The sequence below is a fragment of the Cervus elaphus genome, chromosome 27 (assembly GCF_910594005.1).
Source record: "Cervus elaphus chromosome 27, mCerEla1.1, whole genome shotgun sequence".
Taxonomy (NCBI): Eukaryota; Metazoa; Chordata; class Mammalia; order Artiodactyla; family Cervidae; genus Cervus; species Cervus elaphus.
The window spans coordinates 26,773,533-26,794,303 of NC_057841.1; the positions used below are offsets into that span (position 1 = coordinate 26,773,533).

A 20,771-nucleotide genomic window follows, 5' to 3' on the forward strand; every position below is an offset into this window, starting at 1 on the left:
ATTCCCTGGTGGCTCAGTGGTTAAGAATCTACCTGGAATCCTGGAGATTTGGGTTCAACCCCTGGTTTCAGAAGATCCTTTGGAGAAGGAAATGGCAACCCACTCCAGTGTTCTTGCCCAGAAAGTCCCATGGACAGAGGAGCCTTGCGGGCTCAGTTCGTGGGTTACAGGAGTTGGACACGACTTAGTGACTAAACCAGCTCCACTATTTAGTTGTCTCAGCACCATTTGTTGAGAAGACTGTTCTTTCTCCATTGCAGTGTCTTGTCACTCCTGTTGGACAGTTAGTTGAAAATAAGTGGAAAGTTTTATCTTTGAAATCTCAGTTCTATCCCACTGATCTATATATCTGTTCTCATGCTGGTACAATGCTATGTTTATCACTTTAGAATTATAGTATGTTTTGAAATCAAGATGTGTGAGATCTCCAAATTTCTTCTTTTAAAATATTATTTCAATTTTTCTTAGTACTTTGCAGTACATATACATTTTAATTTGTCAGTTTCTGTAAAAAAGCTCAGTTCAGTTCAGTCGCTTAGTCCTGTCCGACGCTTTGAGACCCCATGAATCACAGCATGCCAGGCCTCCCTGTCCATCACCAACTCCTGGAGTTTGCTCAAACTCATGTCCATCGAGTTGGTGATGCCATCCAGCCATCTCATCCTCTGTCATCCCCTTCTCCTCTTGCCCCCAATCCCTCCCAGCATCAGGGTCTTTTCCAATGAGTCAGCTCTTCGCATGAGGTGGCCAAAGTATTGGAGTTTCAGCTTAAGCATCAGTCCTTCCAATGAACACCAGCTTTTAATAGCAGTTACATTTATTCTGTAAATCATTTTTGGAGTATTGCCATCTTAACAATATTAAGCCTTCTGATCCATGAACATGGGATACATATATTTAGATACTTTAAAATTTCTTGTAAATAGTGTTTTGCACTTGTCAATATGCAAGTTTTGCACTTCTTTTGTTAACTATAACATTATTAAATCTAAACTTATACCTAGCATTCTATCTTTTAGGTGCCATTATAAATAAAATTATATTTCCTAGTTTGTTTTTGGGTTGTTCATTGCTAATGAACAGAAATGCACTTGATATTTATTTTTTCTTTTTATTTATTTATTATTATTATTATTTTACTTTACAATATTGTATTGGTTTTGCCATACATTGACATGAATCCACCATGGGTATACATGTGTTCCCCATCCTGAACCCCCCTCCCCATCCCATCCCTCTGGGTCATCCCAGTGCACTAGCCCCGAGCATCCTGTATCATGCATTGAACCTAGACTGGCAATTCATTTCACATATGGTAATTGACAGTTTTCAATGCCATTCTCCCATATCATCCTCCCCTCACCCTCTCCCACAGGGTCCAAAAGACTGTTCTATACATCTGTGTGTCTCTTTTGCTGTCTCGCATACAGGGTTATCCTTACCATCTTTCTGAATTCCATATATTTGCATTAGTATACTGTATTGGTGTTTTTCTTTCTGGCTTACTTCACTCTGTATAATAGGCTCCAGTTTCATCCACCTCGTTAGAACTGATTCAAATGTATTCTTTTTAATGGCTGAGTAATACTCCATTGTGTATATGTACCACAGCTTTCTTATCCATTCGTCTGCCGATGGACATCTAGGTTGCTTCTATGTCCTGGCTATTATAAACAGTGCTGTGATGAACATTGGGGTGCCTGTGTCTCTTTCAGATCTGGTTTTCTCTGTGTGTTTGCCCAGACGTGGGATTGCTGGGTCATATGGCAGTTCTATTTCCAGTTTTTTAAGGAATCTCCACACTGTTCTCCATAGTGGCTGTACTAGTTTGCATTCCCACCAACAGTGTAAGAGGGTTCCCTTTTCTCCACACCCTCTCCAGCATTTATTGCTTGTAGACTTTTGGATAGCAGCCATTCTGACTGGCATGAAATGGTACCTCATTGTGGTTTTGATGTGCATTCTCTGATAATGAATGATGTTGAGCATCTTTTCATGTGTTTGTTAGCCGTCTGCATGTCTTCTTTAGAGAAATATCTGTTTAGTTCTTTGGCCAACTTTCTGATTGGGTCGTTTATTTTTCTGGAATTGAGCTGCAGGAATAATTTCACAATTTGTATGGAAATACAAAAAACCTCGAATAGCCAAAGCAATCTTGAGAAAGAAGAATGGAACTGGAGGAATCAACCTGCCTGATTTCAGTCTCTACTACAAAGCCACAGTCATCAAGACAGTATGGTACTGGCACAAAGACAGAAATATAGATCAATGCAACAAAATAGAAAGCCCAGAGATAAATCCACGCACCTATGGACACCTTATCTTTGACAAAGGAGGCAAGAATATACAATGGAGAAAAAACAATCTCTTTAACAAGTGGTGCTGGGAAAACTGGCCAACCACTTGTAAAAGAATGAAACTAGAACACTTTCTAACACCATACACAAAAATAAACTCAAAATGAATTAAAGATCTAAATGTAAGACCAGAAACTATAAAACTCCTAGAGGAAAACAAAGGCAAAACACTCTCTGAAATAAACTACAGCAGAATCCTGTATGACCCACTTCCCAGAATATTGGAAATAAAAGCAAAAGTAAACAAATGGGACCTAATTACAATTAAAAGCTTCTGTACAACAAAGGAAACTGTAAGCAAGGTGAAAAGACAGCCTTCAGAATGAGAGAAAATAATAGCAAACAAAGCAACAAAGAATTAATCTCAAAAATATACATGCACTTGATATTTATGTACTGATTTTGAATCTTACCTTTGAAAAATTCATTTATTAATGTCAACAGTTATTTATTGAATGCCTTAGGATTTTTTTTATATATACAAGAGTATGTCATCTGCAAACAGAGATATTTTTATTTCCTCTTTTCCACTCTAGGTGTCTTTCCTTTCTTTTACTTGTCTAATTGACCTGACTAGAAGCTTCAATACAGTGTTAAATAGAAGTGTCTTGAGCAGACATTCTTGTCTTTCACCATTAAATAAGACATTAGTGTGAGGTTTTTAAAGATACCCTTAATCAGATTGAGGATTCCTTTCTTTTCCTGGTTTCCTGAGTTTTTGTCAGAAAAGTGTGTTGCTTTTGTCAAATATTTTTCTGCATCTGTTGAGATGATCATATGCTCTTGCACTTTTTTCTATTAATATATTAATTAATTTTCTTGTGTCAAACCATCTGGTGTTATCCTACTTGATTATGGTACATAATAATATGTGTATATGTTTGGATTTTATTTATTAGTATTTTGTTGAAGCGTTTTTCTTTGTGATATATTAAGCATGCTGGCCAAAACTTTGCTTCAGTTTCTTTTTAATTAATCTTTATTTTTTACAGAAGATTTTGGTTCTCAGCAAAAGTGAACAGAAAGTACAGACAGTTCCCATATACCCCCTGTACCCACACATGTACACACTCTCCCACTGTTAATATCCCAACCCAAAGTGGGTATATTTGTAATAATAAATAAACTCGCATTGACACATTCTTATCATCCAAAGTCTACTTTTTACATTAGGGTTCACGCTTGGTGTTGTACAATATAAGTTTTAGCAAATGTATAAAGACGAATATCCAACGTTAGTACCATACAGTGTAGTTAGCTCTGGGTTTTTGTAAGTGTTTTTTATCATGTTGAAGATATTCCCTCACTTCCTGGTTTGCTGAACTTTTATCATGAATGAGTGCTGTTTTTCAGTCGCTAAGTTGTGTCCGACTCTTTGCGACCCCATGGACTGTAGCACATTAGGCTCCTCTGTCTAAGGGGATTTCCAGGCAAGAATACTGGAGTGGGTTGCCATTTCCTTCCCCATGTTCCTTCAGTTTTTAAATAAAAATAAAAGACATTTTTCATTTTCACCAAGAACTTTATTGAATAATGTATTCACAGTGCATTCAATGTGAAACTTTTCAACACTTAATTTGGATATTTTGAGGATATGGGCTATCTCTCGTGTGGTATAACACTGATTGTTTTCAATGTCTCGATTTAATTGCTGTCAACTTAAACTAGTCTACTTGACTGTGGATAAATATCCAGTGATAAATCTCCAGCATGAAACTTTGCAAACCACTTTTGACATGCATTTCAGGTACATTTTTACGTTTCTTGAAATAATTAAGCATAATTTGCCAAAAAAAATTTTTGTATCTTCAATATTAAAATGCCCACACAAGAATTCACTAAAAATGAACATTTTGGCCAACCCAATATTTTTTATGTAAAGGTAATTCTGACCTCATAGAGTGATTTCAGAAGTATTTTCTCATCTATTTTTCTAGGAGAATTTGTGATGAATCAGCTTAATTTTTTGATTATTTGGTCTAGTAAAACCCTCTGAACCTGTACTTTTCTTTGTGAAAAGATTTTTTATTACTAGTTTTATCTGTTTACTTGTGACAGACCTATTCAAATTTTCTATTTTTTAAGTTAGTTTTAGTGATTTGTATCTTTGTAGGAGTTGTTCATCTTCTGTGGTTACTTAATTTGTTAGCATACAGTTATTTTTGTGATGTCAGTAGGAGTATTCCTCTTAATATCCTGAGTTAGTAATTTGTGTCTTCTCCCTCTTTATCTTGGTCAGTAAAGCTAAAGTTTTGTCATTTAGGAAAGTTTTTCTAAGGCTACTCTTTGATTTTGCTGATCTTGTCTACTTTTTTCTATTCTCTTTAATTTGTCTCTTTTAAAAAATATTTTCCCCTTCTGCTTGGTTTTACTTTACTCATTTTCTAGTTACTTAGGGTGGAAAAATAGGTCTCTGATTTGTAATCCTTTTTCGGGGGGTCATCCAGTTTTATTGAGATATGATTGATAAACAGCACTGTAAGGTGTAAGGCAAAATAATTTGACTTATATACATTGTGAAATGATGACCACAATTAGTGAACATCCATTATCTCATATATAAAGTAAAAGAAAGAGAAAAATAATTTTCCTTGTGATCAAAGCTCTTTTATAACATACATCAGTGTTAATTATATTAATCATATTGTATATTATATCCTTAGGGCTTATAACTGGGAGTTTGTACCTTTTAACCACTAATCAGTTCCCCTTATCTCACCCTTCTCAAGTAACCACAAATCTAATTTATTTTTTCTGTGACTTTGTTTATTTGCTTTTTGAGGTATAATTGACCTATAACATTGTGTTAGCTCCTGGTACATATCTCATGATTCAGTATTTCTATACATTACAAAATGATCACCACAATAAGACTAGTTCATATACAAAGATATTACATTGTTATTGCCGGTATTTCCCATGTTGTAGCTCATTTATTTTGTAACTGGAAGTTTATACCTCTTAATTTATCTCATTTATCTGTCTCATTCATCCCTTAGTCCATGTCCCTCTGGCAATCACCTCCTTGTTCTGTGTGTCTGTGTCTCTCTTTCTGTTTCGTTGTTTGTTCACTTATTTTTTAGATTCTACATATAAGTGAAATCAGAGTATTTGTCATTTTCTGAATTATTTCACTTAATGTAATACTGTCTAGGTCCATCCATAGTTTTTGCAAATGGCAGCATCTCATTCATTTTTATGGCTGAATAACACACTATTATGTATATGTATGCTGTGTATATATCTTAAATATGTAATGCTGTTTTTCTACCAGTTTCATGCTGTTTTGTAGTATGGCTTGAAGTCAGGGAACCTGATACTTTCAGCTCTGTTATGCTTTCTCAAGATCAGTTCAGTCTGTTCAGTTGCTCAGTCATGTCCACCTCTTTGTGATCCCATGGACTGCAGCGTGCCAGGCTTCCCTGTCCATCTCCCGGAGCTTGCTCAAACTCATGTCCACTGAGCTGGTGATGCCGTCCAACCATCTCATCCTCTGTTGTCCCCTCCTCCACATGGCTTCACTCTTTCCCAGCATCAGGGGCTTTTCAAGTGAGTCAGTTCTTTGCATCAGAAGGCCAAATTATTGGAGCTTCAGCTTCAACATGAGTCTTTCCAATGAATATTCAGAACTGATTTCCTTTAGGATGGACTGGTTGGATCTCCTCGCAGTCCAAGGGGCTCTCAAAAGTCTTCTCCAACACCACAGTTCAAAAGCATCAGTTCTTTGACACTCAGCTTTCTTTATGGTCCAACTCTCACATCCATACATGACTACTGGAAAAACCATAGCTTTGACCAGACAGACCTTTGTCGGCAGAGTAATGTCTCTGCTTTTTGTTTTTTTTCCCATTTATTTTCATTAGTTGGAGGCCAACCACTCCACAGTATTGTAGTGGTTTTTTTCATACATTGACTTGAATCAGCCATGGATTTACATGTATTCCCCATCCCGATCCCCCCTCCCACCTCCCTCTCCACCCGATTCCTCTGGGTCTTCCCAGTGCACCAGGCCCGAGCACTTGTCTCATGCATCCAACCTGGGCTGGTGATCTTAATTTTCTGTCTCGGTTGGTCATAGCTTTCCTTCCAAGGAGTAAGTGTCTTTTAATTTCATGACTGTGGTCACCATCTGCAGTGTTTTGGAGCCCAAAAAGATTCTCAAGATGGCTTTGGCTATTTATTTTCTTTTGTGTTGCCATACAAATATTCAACAAATTTTAAAGTTACTTGTTCTAGTTCTGTGGAAAATGCCATTGGCATTTTGATAAAGATTGCTTTGAATCTGTAGAATGCCTTGGTAGTATGGTCATTCTAACAATATTAATTCTTCTTGTCAGGGACATGGTATCTCTTCCCATTTGCTTGCATCATCTTTGTTTTCTTTCATCAGTGTCATAGTTTTTGGAGTACAGGTCTTTTGCATTCTCAGATAAGTTTATTCCTAGGTATTATATTCTTTTTGACATCCTAATAAGTGAGATTGTATACTATGTTAAAGAATGTTCTAATATCATTGTTTTACGTGTAGCTGTCCAGTTTTCCCAGCACCACATGTTAAAGAGACTGTCTTTTCTGCATTGTATATTCTAACTTTTTTTGAGGTAGATCAATTGACCATCAGTGTGTAGACTTATTTTTGGGCCCTCTGTCCTGTTCCATAGATCTAAGTATCTGTTTTTGTGCTACTACCATACATTTTGATTTCTGTAGTTTTGTAGTATAGTCAGAAATCAGGGAGTGTTGACCGTTAACCAAAAATTTTAAGACATTTCCAATACATGCTCCCATAGCACAACTTTCACTTTCTGTACTCTAATACATATTGCCTTCAGTGGGTTCAATAAGGCCCACCCAAAGATTTCAATCCTATTTCCCATGAATCTCTAAGTGTTACTTTGTTTGAGAAAAAAGTCTTTGTAGATGCAGTGAAGTTAAGGATCTTGGTATGAGGAGATTGCCTTGATTATCTGGTTGGACCCTAAATTCCGTCATGTAAGATGAGTCCTTATAAGTGAGAGAGACACAGCAGAGGCACATCATAAAAGAAGCCAATGTCATACCCTGGAGCTCTTAAAGGGAGTGCAGCTTTGTCAGCATCTTGATTTTGAACTTCTGGCTTTCAGAACTATGGGAGAATAAGTTCACTTTGTTTTAAGCCACTAATTTTGTGGTAATTTGTTACAGAAGCCTCAGGAAATTAATATGTAGCTCTAGCAATGATTGGCTCAATGTTTATTTTCTATACGAGACTGAAAACTGTAGAAACACCTAGATTATCTATCTCCTACACTTTTATAGCTTTAGCACTTAGCCAGAGGACTTGGCAGTAGTTGGTATTTGTAGGATATTTGTTGAAGGAATGAATATATAGGCTATGATCACTACATATTAACTGTATAAAATTACTATATTTCTGGTTATCTAATAAGGGAATGGAGAGGAAACTCCATAAGCTTTATTTCTGGGAAATAGGAAGACAAAGTTTTGAGGACAGAGTTGCTAGTCAGTCAACTTAGAATTTTGATTTCCAGCCCAAGAAGAGTGGATGTTCTCTGAGGAGTAGAGGCTTGGCCAGGAAAGCTGGTGGGTGGACATCTGATGTGGTGCTTCCCTGACACCAAACTCTCAGTTTCAGCAAATTTACAGGCTGATTGCTGCTATTTCATGCATCTTCTCTGAGCTCTCACTGCACACTGGTCTTGTATCACAAGGCAATGAAGGATTATCCCTGGATTCCAGTATAGAAGGAGATGCCTTGAGATACTAAAGGGGAGAAATCAGAAAGGCCTGAAACCTAGTGAGGAACCACACGCATCACAGATAGTTTACAAGGAAGCACTTCAGATTTAACAAAGGTGGAATATCTGGTTGCTTGACCTTATATAAAACTTGGTATTTATAGTTATTTAATATCCTGCTTTAGGCACTGCTGCTTCTGAGATCTATTCTAAACCAGAAACAAATCAATAAAATAAAACCAAACTAACAAAAAACATCATGCGATTTGCTTTCAGTTTTGCAGTGAGCTTAGTCAGCCGGCCCTGTTGTTCCAAGAGGCTTTGCCATTTGACTCATTGACTCTGTAATGATTTTGCTCAGGTTAATCACCTCCTGTTGTGTGCCAGCACTGATGGAAATGCAGCGTTGCTTCAGGTTGAATAAGGTTTGAATAGGAACACTGTCTGAATGTGTGTGTGTGTAAGGAGGAAAACCTTTCACTTCAGGAATAAAAATGTATCTATGATGTTGTCAATATTAGACTAAGGGTTAAAGGTTAAAAATGGGTGCTCTAGAGATAGGTGGTACTTGGGATCCTCCACTCAGAAGTAGTGAATTCTTTCAGGTGGAGCCATGTAAGATTAAATTCATTTCCTATCTCATTCAAAGCTTACTGTTTACTCTTCTCAATCATGTACGGGAACTCTTGGCTCCTTGTGGTCTTTTTATCTGCCATGATGAATCACCTGCTTCAGCAAACTGTCAAATTCTGTTTCTTCTATGAAGGTGCCTCAATCAGAGGTGACATCTTTGTTCTCTGAATTGCCCTACTACTTACATTTTTATCATGATCATCAGAATGGCAAAAGCTGCGATTTACTGACTGTTCACTAAATGTCAAACACTGGGTTATATCCTGTACATACATTATTTCATTTAATGATTACAGTTCTGTTAAGTAAGCTCTAATACCCCTATTTTATGGGTAAGAAAACAAATTCAGAGAGGTTTAGGTGATCTGCACAAAATACACAACTTCTGAGTGGATGATCCAAATTTTACACCTAGATAATCTCTAGAGCTCACAGTTTTAACCTTTAACACATACAGTCCCTTAGTCTAATCTGGATAGAAGAATAGATGAATTTTCTTTCCTAGACTCTATGATATAATGGGTAGAGGTTTCATATTATTTCTTTCATTTCTCTAATAACAATGTCCAGTACCCAGGGACACAATAGATATTGATTAGATAAGTGAATCAATATCTGAAAGAAATTATTGCAATAAAATACTAGGCCTTAATAATATATTTTGGAATGATTTAAGAAAGTTATACTATTTAAGAAAGTTACAAGTAAGTCATTACAAAATTTAAAAGATTGCATTAATGGGTAAGCATGATTCAGTTCAGTTCAGTTGCTCAGTTGTGTCCAACTCTTTGCAACCCCATGGACTGCAGCACACCAGGCCTCCCTGTCCATCACCAACTCCCGGAGTTTACGCAGACTCATGTCGATTGAGTCAGTGATGCCATCCAACCATCTCATCCTCTGTTGTTCTCTTCTCCTCTGCCCTCAATCTTTCCCAGCATCAGGGTCTTTTCAAATGAGTCAGCTCTTTGCATCAGAAGGCCAAAGTATTGGTGTTTCAGCTTCAACATCAGTCCTTCCAGTGAGTATTCAGGACTGATTTCCTTTAGGGTAGACTGGTTGGATCTCCTTGCAGCCCAGGGGACTTTCAAGAGTCTTCTGAAAGACCACAGTTCAAAAGCATCAATTCTTTGGCACTCAGCTTTCTTTATAGTTTAAATCTCACTTCCATATATGACTACTGGACAAACCATAGCCTTAACTAGATGGACCTTTGTTTGACATTATTAAATCTGCCAAAAATCTTTTTCATGTTTCTTAAAGTTTTATATGTAAATAAAGTATAAAACAAGATATTCAATCACATGTTTTCAATTTTCCTATCTAGATGATTTGGTTCAGTTTAATCAAAATGCTTTTGTATAATGAAATTTATGTGTTAATCCTATGTATTTAATACATCTTTATTAATCTTGTGCCTTTTTTTTTTTTCTGGTTTTGTTTACAGGATGGCATAGGGGTAGATGAGAAGCTATCTTTGCGGCGGGTAGCTGTGGTTGAAGATTTCTTTGACATTATCTATTCAATGCATGTGGAAACAGGGCCAAATGGAGAACAAATTCGGAAACATGCTGGACAAAAGAGAACTTACAAAGCAGTAAGTTAAGAAATGAATATAGAAGAGAAAAAAAGGCATGCATTTTGAAGTTTGATATTATATGCTTGTTAAAGTTGGGTTAAATAATTACGAATATTCTATCTTCAACATAAATTTTACTGTATCATGGTCACACCCAGCATTTCAACTATTATTATTACTGATTTTATTTTTGTTGTATGTTCACTAAGTTTATTTCATATAGTTCAAATGTGTTTTTAGCATTATCATTTTTTAAAAATAAGCATACAATGTGGTTAGTCCCAGTTAAATGTTCACATGGGAAAATGATTTGTGTTATATGTTCAATACATAATATATTTTCAAATCATACAATATAAACTATGTACTGGAACAGATGAACTTTTTACTACCACTATTGTCTTAAGTGTCCTTCCCCTTCAAATCATATTAATATGTTCAGGTATTTCTTATTTAATAATTATAATCACATGAATAAGAAAATTTTTTGTCCTCTTGTTATAGTACCTTGTATTAAATACATTTACCCTGAAGGGTATGCATTTCTTAATTTTCCAGTATAGATTATTTTAAAAGTATGTGTTATTTTTATAGTGTAATGCCCTTGATCAATTAAAAATGAAAATATATAATGTTTTTGTTGTAAATTATCAAGAAAACAGATATAATTAACTGTTAGACTTTGAAATATTTACTGTCAAAATGGAGTTATATATTATTTCTAAAGATTCTAATTATACTTACTGTTCGATCTAAAAATTTTATTCTAGTTTTTAATTTAATTAAACATTTTATGAAATCATCTTGCTATGGATAATTCATCCTTTCTAGGAAAATTGAACAGTAAATCATTCTCTTCCAATATGAGCAAGTGTACATCAGAAATACCTTATCAGCAATCAGAACAATATCTTTTTTTTATAATTCTTATTGAACTTTGCTTTTGGCTACCTTTATATTAACTGTTTTCAGCTATATTTATACACAATATCAGTCTGGATCCATTTTTTTTTCAGATACAGAAAAATGTGTGAAATGCTCAAAGTTTCAAATACAGGTACATATGTTTGAAAATTAGCTACTGAGCATAAGAAATAGCTTCTTTTCCATAACTATTTTTTGCTATATTTCCAGGATCATATTGAATCTTAGTTGCATAATAACCCCTAATACATGTTGTATTTATCTCTCCTTCTCTATGGTTTTGTTTCTTGGCTGTTTCCAGATTGCATGGTTTGTGGGCAGGCACTTTTGTAAGTTTCCTTACATAATTCTGCCACATAAACTTTCTTTTGACTTACATATCCTAGGAGACATTTTTATCATGACTAATGACAATGATCTAGCTTCTTAAATTTTTTTTGTGTGCAAACTAATATTACTGAACATACTCATTTTGCCTGTCTCCTAAGCCAGGGCTGTATCTCTAGATACTAATAGGAGAAAAAATTATATATTGATCTACTAATATCACTAACTGTGTATTCTTATGGTAATGATAATTCACTTTTACAAAATAGCTACCTGAACTTGATAGGACTTTGTAAGGTAGGAATACATCAGTTCAATTGTATTAAATGAAAGCAAACCAACAAAAACCCAAGTAGCTTCATTGTCAGTAATCATATGGCAGCCGAATCTGTGTAGGTGCCGAAAGCAATTGAAAGTGATTTAATCTTTGAAGTGCATTTACTAGAGACTTTTAATTAAAATAAAAATAGGTCATAGACCCAAATCTCTCATCCTATGTTTTACTAAATGTAGAGAATCTGATCTACTGCCATAAAGCATGCTAAACCCTTCCAATAAATTGGTAAATACATTTCCAATATATATCATTTTACATTAACATTTTGGAGACATTTTCTGCATTTTGGAGTAGAGATAGATACCAACTTTGAACATACTAATAGTGTCTGAAGCATCACCCATTCCCTCTTGAGAATGTCCTTTTTGGAGACCCTTCTCTTTGCCAAATTTAATTTTTGTTTTTGCAATTAAAGTATTCTCACCTTTTCCTAATATTACAAAGGTTTCTTCTGGCCTAATCTTTTGCCTTCTGGTATCTCTCGATTGAATCCTAATTAGAAAACACTTCCATTTTATGGAGTAATAGTACATCATAGGGGAAGAAAAAACACAAACACTGCTGCATTGCCAGCAAAACTGTACACATAACTCTATAATGAATTTAAGTCTAATGTTAAAAGTTAATATAAGTGTTCAGCTAATGGGACATCACACTAAATGTAATTTGAAATGAAGTGGTTTAGTGCTATTAGGATCCTAGACTGTTGGGTCAGAATTTAGTTCTCAATGCTAATGCTGGAATTGGCTAGTCATTGGTAAAATTAGCTAGATACCTACTGCAATTATAATGGTTCCCATTAAGATTATTTTCTGTTTCTAACACATTGGCTCATAGAGCATGCATGATTATGTTTATTGACTCTCTTTTTCTCCCTTACGCTACATGGCCAAGAAACTATACTTATACAACTAATGATTAAAACGTGTCATACTGTCTTAATAATGTTACCAATAGATTTAGTGGTCATTTTATTTACTTTGCCTTTTTTGCAAATCTTTTCTGTGTTTTCACTCTGCAGGAAATGGTGGTCCTTTAATATTGGATTAACTTCTGAATGCCATTTGTTTTTACCTATCTGCAGTATATCATTCCTTGAAATATCTAGTCATTACACAACTTAAATTTTATTGCAGTCTAATCTGACTAGAGATAAAATTGGAGGGTGTGTTCTATTACTTATGAGCTCTTTTTAAAAATCCACATAAAATGACACATTTTAGGAATATGTAAAGGCTATCAAAAATAATTTTTTTAGTCATTGTTGAAGTCTAGTGTCTTTTGGGTATTTTTTCCCTTTCATTTGTCTCTTTGTATAAACCTTTACTGGTACATTGAATGTGTTTCCTTTAGTATTTTTGAGTTGATGATATACATTAACAGAGTAGGGAAGAAGTGTGAATCATTCAGATATCACTTATATTTGAACTTAAATATATCTTTCTCCTAAGACTGAATGCAAGTATACTTAGCAGTTTGGAAAGTGACTTCAAAATTAATTGTGTAACGTTGTTTAAAAAAAATCATGAATGCAGGAAGCTATCTTCTAGTCCTTAACTTTTCTGAATTCTGAAGTCCTTAACTATTGTCTGAATTCCACCTTCAGGAAACACAGCTCTTCTCCCGTTGTCTTTTATCTCTTGCATTTTGTCACAGGCTAAAGCACAGTTGGCTTCCCAGAAAGGTGTCTTTAGTTAGAGCCCAATTAAAGGATAAAATTTCAAAGTTCTTTCTTGCTAAAATAAAAGTAAGTGGTGGAAATACAGGAACTAGTGAGAAAAGTCAGTGTTTTCAGTAGAGAGAACAGTCTGCATATATACGTGTAAATGTACACATACACATGTAACTTGTGGTGTGAAACAGTAAGTTTACACGTATTACTCACATATATAGCTGCCAATAATTGAATTCATTTAGTTCTGAATGGAAAGCATATGCTACAGCTACAAGAAAGTAGACCAGAAGCCAGGCAAACTCAGTTTTAAAATTTCAAATTTAGTACTTCCTCTCTGTGCTTCTTTGGGCCACTTATTTACTTTTTCCCCTTCTATTTAGAGGGATAATGATGTGCATGGCATGGTAAAATAAATCAGTTAATATTCATGAAGTGCTTGCCTTGTGGTCAACTTTTGAATAATGGTATTTCTCCTTTATCCAGTCACTAGTCTTGTACCAGGTAGAAGGACAAGCAGGACAATCAACATAGCTCCATCCTTGTCTTAATTATAATTATGGATGTACTTTCCTCTGCTTGCCCCAGTGCCTCCACGTTGCGAAAGAGAGGAAAAGTCATAACTGAGGCATTATTTTGTGTACATCTTATAAATGTCACAGTCTCGGACAGTCCACAGCATAACTGAGTTTGACCAGGCTGAAGGGAAGAATGGAAGTAAGCCAGGATCCCTTTGTTTAGGACCTTTCCTGCTAGATGATGTTTATGAGAATTTCAGTTATTTGCTTCTTCCCAGGTTCCAGTCTTACATTAATTTTCAAACTTTTCTGAAAAATTTTAAAACTGACTCTCTTTAAAGAATTTACTTTCAATATGAATAGAATATTCCTATTCAGGAATATTCACGAGCAGATAAGTCTGGTGGGCTACAGTCCATGGGGTTGCAAAGAGTCGGACACGATTGAGTGACTGAACAATAACAACATTCAGGGACATACTATAGAAAAATAATATATGAGCCATAATGTCTGTATTCCTATTCTGACTTTAGAAAGGAAAATATTTATTTTTTCAGGTCCTGTAACACTTAACCTTAAAACCTAGTCAGCATCATTTTTATCCTGTTCTTTTTTTATTAATATCTATTGGTTTGGTGCCTTTACTGCTAAGTGGGATATTTTAACTTGCACTGTTTGGGCTAGTTTGTTATGTCAAAATTCTCAGAATTCATGTCAATTGAGAATAAGAGGAATGACCAAAAGTTGCAACCATTTTACTGTCAAAAAAAAAAAAAAAACAAAAAAACACACTAAACTAAAGTTCTGAGAGTTCCTAGCAATTTATCTACCCTCTGTTTGGCTTAGGCCACAGTTTTTGCACATGTGAAATGAGCAGGATATATTTCTATTTTCTTCCAATTCTGAAGGAATTATAGCAATTTTCACAGTACGTATGGAGCCATTACTGTATGAGGAGACAAGGAAAATAGTACCAAAGTGAACAAGTTGGCTGGCACAAGAAGTGTTCAAACAGGAAAATGCCTCCTGCTCTTGATAAAGCAGATTGGCTGATGAGCATAGCAGAAGATAGAGAAGATTTTGGCTTTATTATCGTCTAGAGAGCTCTCATAAATAGTAATAATGATAATAATAATCGTGAGAAGTCTCAGTAGTCATTAGACTTCTTTTTTAAAATAGTGATCAAATAAGAAAGGGGATAAAAAATGACTCTCAAGTGTCAGCAGATTTTCACTGCTCTCCATTTTGTTAAATTTTTTGCAGTAATCTGAATCATGTGGTGAGCAGGCCGTTACTAAATTTATAATGTGATTTTAAGCTACAATGCAACAGATGTGATCACACCTCAAATTTCATTGTAAACATAAATGATCCTGTAACCATCAGTCTTGCTTGACTTATAGTCCTATAGGCTGAGACACTACTGAAATGGTTATAGCTCTTTCTGTGATTAGTGTCAGGAAGACCTTGATCTCTGAATATCACTTCCCTTCCCTATCACAGTGCCTTAAATTTATAATTAGAATTTAATTTCTTTGGTTTAAACCATTGACCTCTGTATCTTTATATGGATTTCACATAGCCTCCGGCAAGAGAAGCTAGAGAATATATTAGGCTGCTAGCAGTCATTGACATTTTGTGTGATCATTTTGTGAATGTGTTTGTCTCTCATGTGTAGCTGGGTTCAGCTGAAGAACAGGTGGGCAAGAAATGTGTGACGTGCCATAGATAAACCTACTAATGTCCCAAGTAGCACAGTCACCCTGATTTTTGTATGAGTCCTAGTATGGCATCACGGGTAGTCTTTGGCATGTATTGTATAGACGTTGAGAGCTCATGTTATCAAGTGTGTGCGTGCTCGGTCACTTCAGTCATGTATGACTTCATGTGACCCCCATGGACTTTAACCTGCCAGGCCCCTCTGTCCATGGGATTCTCCATGCAAGAATACTGGGGTGGGTTGCCATGCCTTCCTCTAGGAATCGAACCTGCGTCTCTTGCGTCTCCCGCTTTGGCAGGTGGGTTCTTCACCACGAGCGCCACCTGGGAAGTCCATGGTGTCAAAATGAGGATGAAAAGCCTCTGCAAACCCCACCTATTTCTTTTTATAGAATATTTGTAAAAGATGAGAATGTTGTTTCAAAATAAAAAGTATTAGATTAAAAACTATGAACATTAAGTAGATTTCTCAGTGGAGGAACTTCCTCGTCATGATTTACGGATAGAATATCAACAAGCTGTGTTCCTGTGTCCCTCCTCAGACACCCTTTTACTATTGTGATTTCTTCCTTTTGCTAACACAGATCCAAGTGCATATATAGGGTGTTTCTGAGGCCAAGGATTGAAGAAAATATTCTCTGGGGCTTGGAATTAATTTTATGTCTGTAAACACTCTTCATGGACCTAATGTTAAAAAAAAAAAAGCAAAATAATACAGCAGTTAAACAGATATAAGTCCCTGTCTTTTTTATGCAGATGACATTGTTTATTTCTCTCTGTTGTCACACACCGAAATGGCTTAAATAAGCAATTGTTTGGGGTATCAAATAGAAGTAGGAAAAAGTTTAAAATTATTCCAAACTCAAATATATTTTATAGACACTTGTTATTATAGAACTCAGTGATTCTGTTATATATTAAGTCAGTGACCTAAAAATATATTTTATTATTTTAAAACTCACTCAGTTATAACTATTTTATGGTACTTTTGTGTGATTCCTCTTGTTTATTTTATCCAGTTTATTTAATGCAATTTTAAAGGTTACTTTCCATTTACAGTTACTACAAAATATTGCTTATATTTTCCATATTGTACAATATATCCTTGAATCCATCTTACACCCAGTAGTTTGTCCCTTGCCCCTCATTCTCCCTACTAGTAACCACTAGTTTTTTCTCTATATCTATGAGTCTGCTTCTTTTTTGTTATATTCAATAGTTTGTTGTATATTTTAGATTCCACACATAAGTAATATCACACAGTATTTGTCTTTCTCTGTCTGACTTATTTCAGTTAACATAATGCCCTCCAAGTTCATCCATGTTGCTGAAAGTAGCAAAATTTTCCTTCTTCCCCCCCCCTTTATTTATAGCTAGAGTCAAAGTTAAAAAAAAAAAAATGGCGAAGTCCCTAATGGTGATATCCACATAAGAGATGGTGATATCCATCTCTCATATTACTGTATAGTCTCAGCTTAGTAAAAGGACCATCTCATGGTTTTCCATAAATGCATGTTGAAGGAAAAATTCCACCTTGTCTCTGTGAAGTCCTTGAATTTTTGATACCAACTAAGTAGTATAAAGATGTTAACTATAAATGGAGATAATGAAATAAGATCAGAACTGTGGCCCATGGCTCTAAAGACCCTGCACTACACAGTTCATATTAACTTGAACAGCGCCCTGGATTTCTGCAGTTTTGCAGGCTCTGAATAAGGTAGCAGTTATTTAGCCCATGTGCCCTCCTTTGTTTTTCAGGGAAAGCTTTGATGCTCCATTTAATTATGCTATCATCTTTGAGGCAAGGTATAAACACATCACTTACATTTTCACACATTGGTTTATTTCTCATCAGATGCACAACCATATCCACATATCCCCTCCCCAAGTATAGAGGTTTTATGAAGGTGATTGCTGAGTATTGAAAACTACCGAATTTAAACATGGTACACACAATATTGGGCTTCCCTGGTGGCTCAGACGGTAAAGAATCCGTCTGCGATGTGGGAGACCTGGCTTTGATTCTTGGGTTGGGAAGATCCCCTAAAGGAGGGCATGTCTACCCACTCCAGTATTCTTGCCTGGAGAATCCCCATGGACAGAGGAGCCTGGCGGGCTGCAGTCCATGGGGTCACAAAGAGTCAGACAGGACTGAGTGACTAAGCCCAGACACATAACTTTAGAGCTTCCTTGGCAGCTTAGACAGTAAAGAATCTGCCTGCAATGCAGGAGACCTGGGTTCCCTCCCTGGGTTGGGAAGATTCTTCTGGGGAAGGGAATGGCAACCCACTCCAGTATTCTTGCCTGGAGAATTCCATGGACAGAGGAACCTGGTGGGCTACAGTCCATGGGGTCACAAAGAGTCAGACACAACTGAGTGACTAAACACACACACACACACACAATGTTAAACCTAACTTTCATGTAGGAACACTCATTATTTTTGATAACTCAAAATTACTCAGACTAAGCACAGGCAGGCAGATACATAAAACCAACTCGGAAGGAAAAAGTAAATCAGTGGCCTGCCAGTTAGAGTTATTAAATAGCGATTCTAAAACAGAATAATAATGTTCATTCATTTGTCAGAATTGATTTATTTCTTATACAGCCCTAGTGAGAATTAGCCCAGGTGGGCAGAATAAGAGTACAAACCCTTGATACTCAGGAAATTTCTTTTAGGTAGTTGAGACCATCAAAATATTTAAAGAACTCATCCAAACCAGTTCATCATCAACTAATGTCACAAATTCTGTCATTGATACTTTTTGTGTTATTGTGAATAGATATATTCCTTGCAAAGGAATTAACCCTTTTGAGAAACATCATTAATTCTTTATGTCCAGCTTGATAAATTGCTACTTCAGTGCACCCTTGTGGTGAAAATGTGCCAGTGCAGCTTTTCAAGCCGCATCCAGAGGTTTACGTTTTCCTGGACACTGTGATGATGTCAGAAATAAAAGCTCCTGAATTTCTTACAGTATATGCACATGGATGCTTATTTAAATACCTATTTAATTGGGATAAAATATAATAGGAAAGAAGACTAGGACATGGGCTATTACTGGTATGAGGTAATAGAAAGAACACGGTGCCACCTTTGATGTCAGCTAGACTCGAGTTTAAATCCCGATTAGGTAAGTTTTATGCATGCAGTTTTTGCATGTGTTAATTGTAGGGTTGTTTTGAGGCTCATAAGTATTTATGTATGTAAAGGTGTAAAGGTAATCATTGGTCCCAACATGATATTATACGTAGTGGGGTAAATAGAAACATGGTAGTCTCTAAAAATTCAGAATTGTTTGTGAGGGGACAGATGCCATAAATGCCTTTTTGTCTACTAATTAGATATTGAGCAACCTCTTTCTTTGTATCATCTATGTCCTCAGTGGCCCATGGAAAACATCCACCCATGTTTTCATTCATGACTTTTCCAGAATTGAAAGTGCTATTCACTAACTTCATCTGCAACAGTTTTAGTCATTTTATAAGTAACAAGTGACAGCCTTTTCCTGTTTTTTTTTTTTTTTTCTTCTGTTCATCTGCTCTCCTCCTCACCCTCTCCTCCCCATTCATTTTTCTGGGAATGTCCTCTGGCCATAACACAGCCATGGTTGAGCATGGCTTTGCTCCTTGGCCCCAGCAATCAGAAAGGAGGTGAACCGTGAAAAAACAGATTCTAAGAATTGGAATTTGGACCAGATTTTTTTGCAGTTGGTGTTCAAATATTTTTAGGCATTCCTGGGCACTGTTATTTGGTATATGAAATGTATCCATTGGCTTGCATAGTTATTTGTACAATCTAAAACATTATTTCTCAGTAGGGCACTACAGACTTCGGGGCCAGACAGATGGCATTGCCCCAAGTACTCCAAGATTTATCCTTAACCCCTGAGTGCTAAGTTCCAGCAACACAGTTCTAGTTATTCCTTGTTTTCAAAAGTCACCTTGGTGTGCCTGACACACAGTGAGGCCAAAGAAACCAAAATGCTGGAGCAGAGAATGTTTTATTGCAGGACCATGCAAGGAGACGAGTGACTGATGCCCTAAATCCTCTGAACTCCTCACGGACTCTGCACATTGCATAGACATATGAAGCGGAGACCTCACATTGCTGATAAAGGTCCCTACAGTCAAAGCTATGGTTTTTCCAGTTGTCACGTGTGGATGTGACAGTTGGACCATCAAGAAGGCTGAGCACCGAAGAACTGACGCTTTCGAACTGTGGTGTTGGAGAAGACTCTTGACAGTGCATTGGACTGCAAGGAAATCAAACCAGTCAGTCCTAAAGGAAATCAGTCCTGAATATTCACTGGAAGGACTGATGCTGAAGCTCCAATCCTTTGGCCACCTGATGCGAAGAACTGACTCACTGGAAAAGACCCTGATGCTGGGAAAGACTGAGGGCAGGAGGAGAAGGGGGTGACAGAGGATGAGAAGGTTGGATGGCATCACCGACTCAATGGACTTGAGTTTGAGCAAATTTAGGGAGATGGTGAAGGACAGGGAAGCCTGGCATGCTGCAGTCCCTGGGGTCACAAAGAGTCGGACATGACTGAACAACTGAACAACAACGTGAGGGTTGTGTGACTCGTGGCTCTCCTTAGTAAAGTGAAGCCTAAGCTTCTCCATTTTTCTCTGTTTCTCCTAACATGGCTAATCTTGACTGTTTTGGGTGACTGTGGCAGCAGTATTCTTGACTACTTGTTTTAAAAGAAATACTGCCATCCCTCTGCCTCGCAGGGCTGAGTAAGGGTAAACTTTAACCAAGGTAGCTGAAACAGGAACCCATGAGCGCTTGACCATGCCATTGAATTCTGGACCAAAAAAGCTGAATTCAGCTTGTTCTCCCCTAAGTCCCAGCAAAAACACTGATATATCAAAGAAGATAGAAGAAGTCAATTTCCCCACACTTCCATGTGTGTAATTGTATATTTAATGAAGCTATTCATGCTGCAAGTCACTGA

General features: G+C 36.4%; 1 protein-coding gene across 7 annotated transcripts in view; it reads left to right on the plus strand.

Annotated features, from left to right (window-relative positions):
* Positions 1 to 20,771, plus strand: part of NOL4 (nucleolar protein 4) — a 452,815-nt gene that overhangs the window by 111,508 nt on the left and 320,536 nt on the right. For 4 of the 7 annotated variants that reach the window (XM_043889495.1, XM_043889496.1, XM_043889497.1 and 1 more), the window contains one exon: positions 10,176 to 10,325. In XM_043889495.1, the coding sequence (XP_043745430.1) occupies positions 10,176 to 10,325 (150 nt within the window). Of the gene's footprint in view, positions 1 to 10,175; positions 10,326 to 11,301; positions 11,365 to 20,771 lie in introns of those variants that run through there. The other 3 variants (XM_043889499.1, XM_043889500.1, XM_043889501.1) reach the window with 2 other exon arrangements.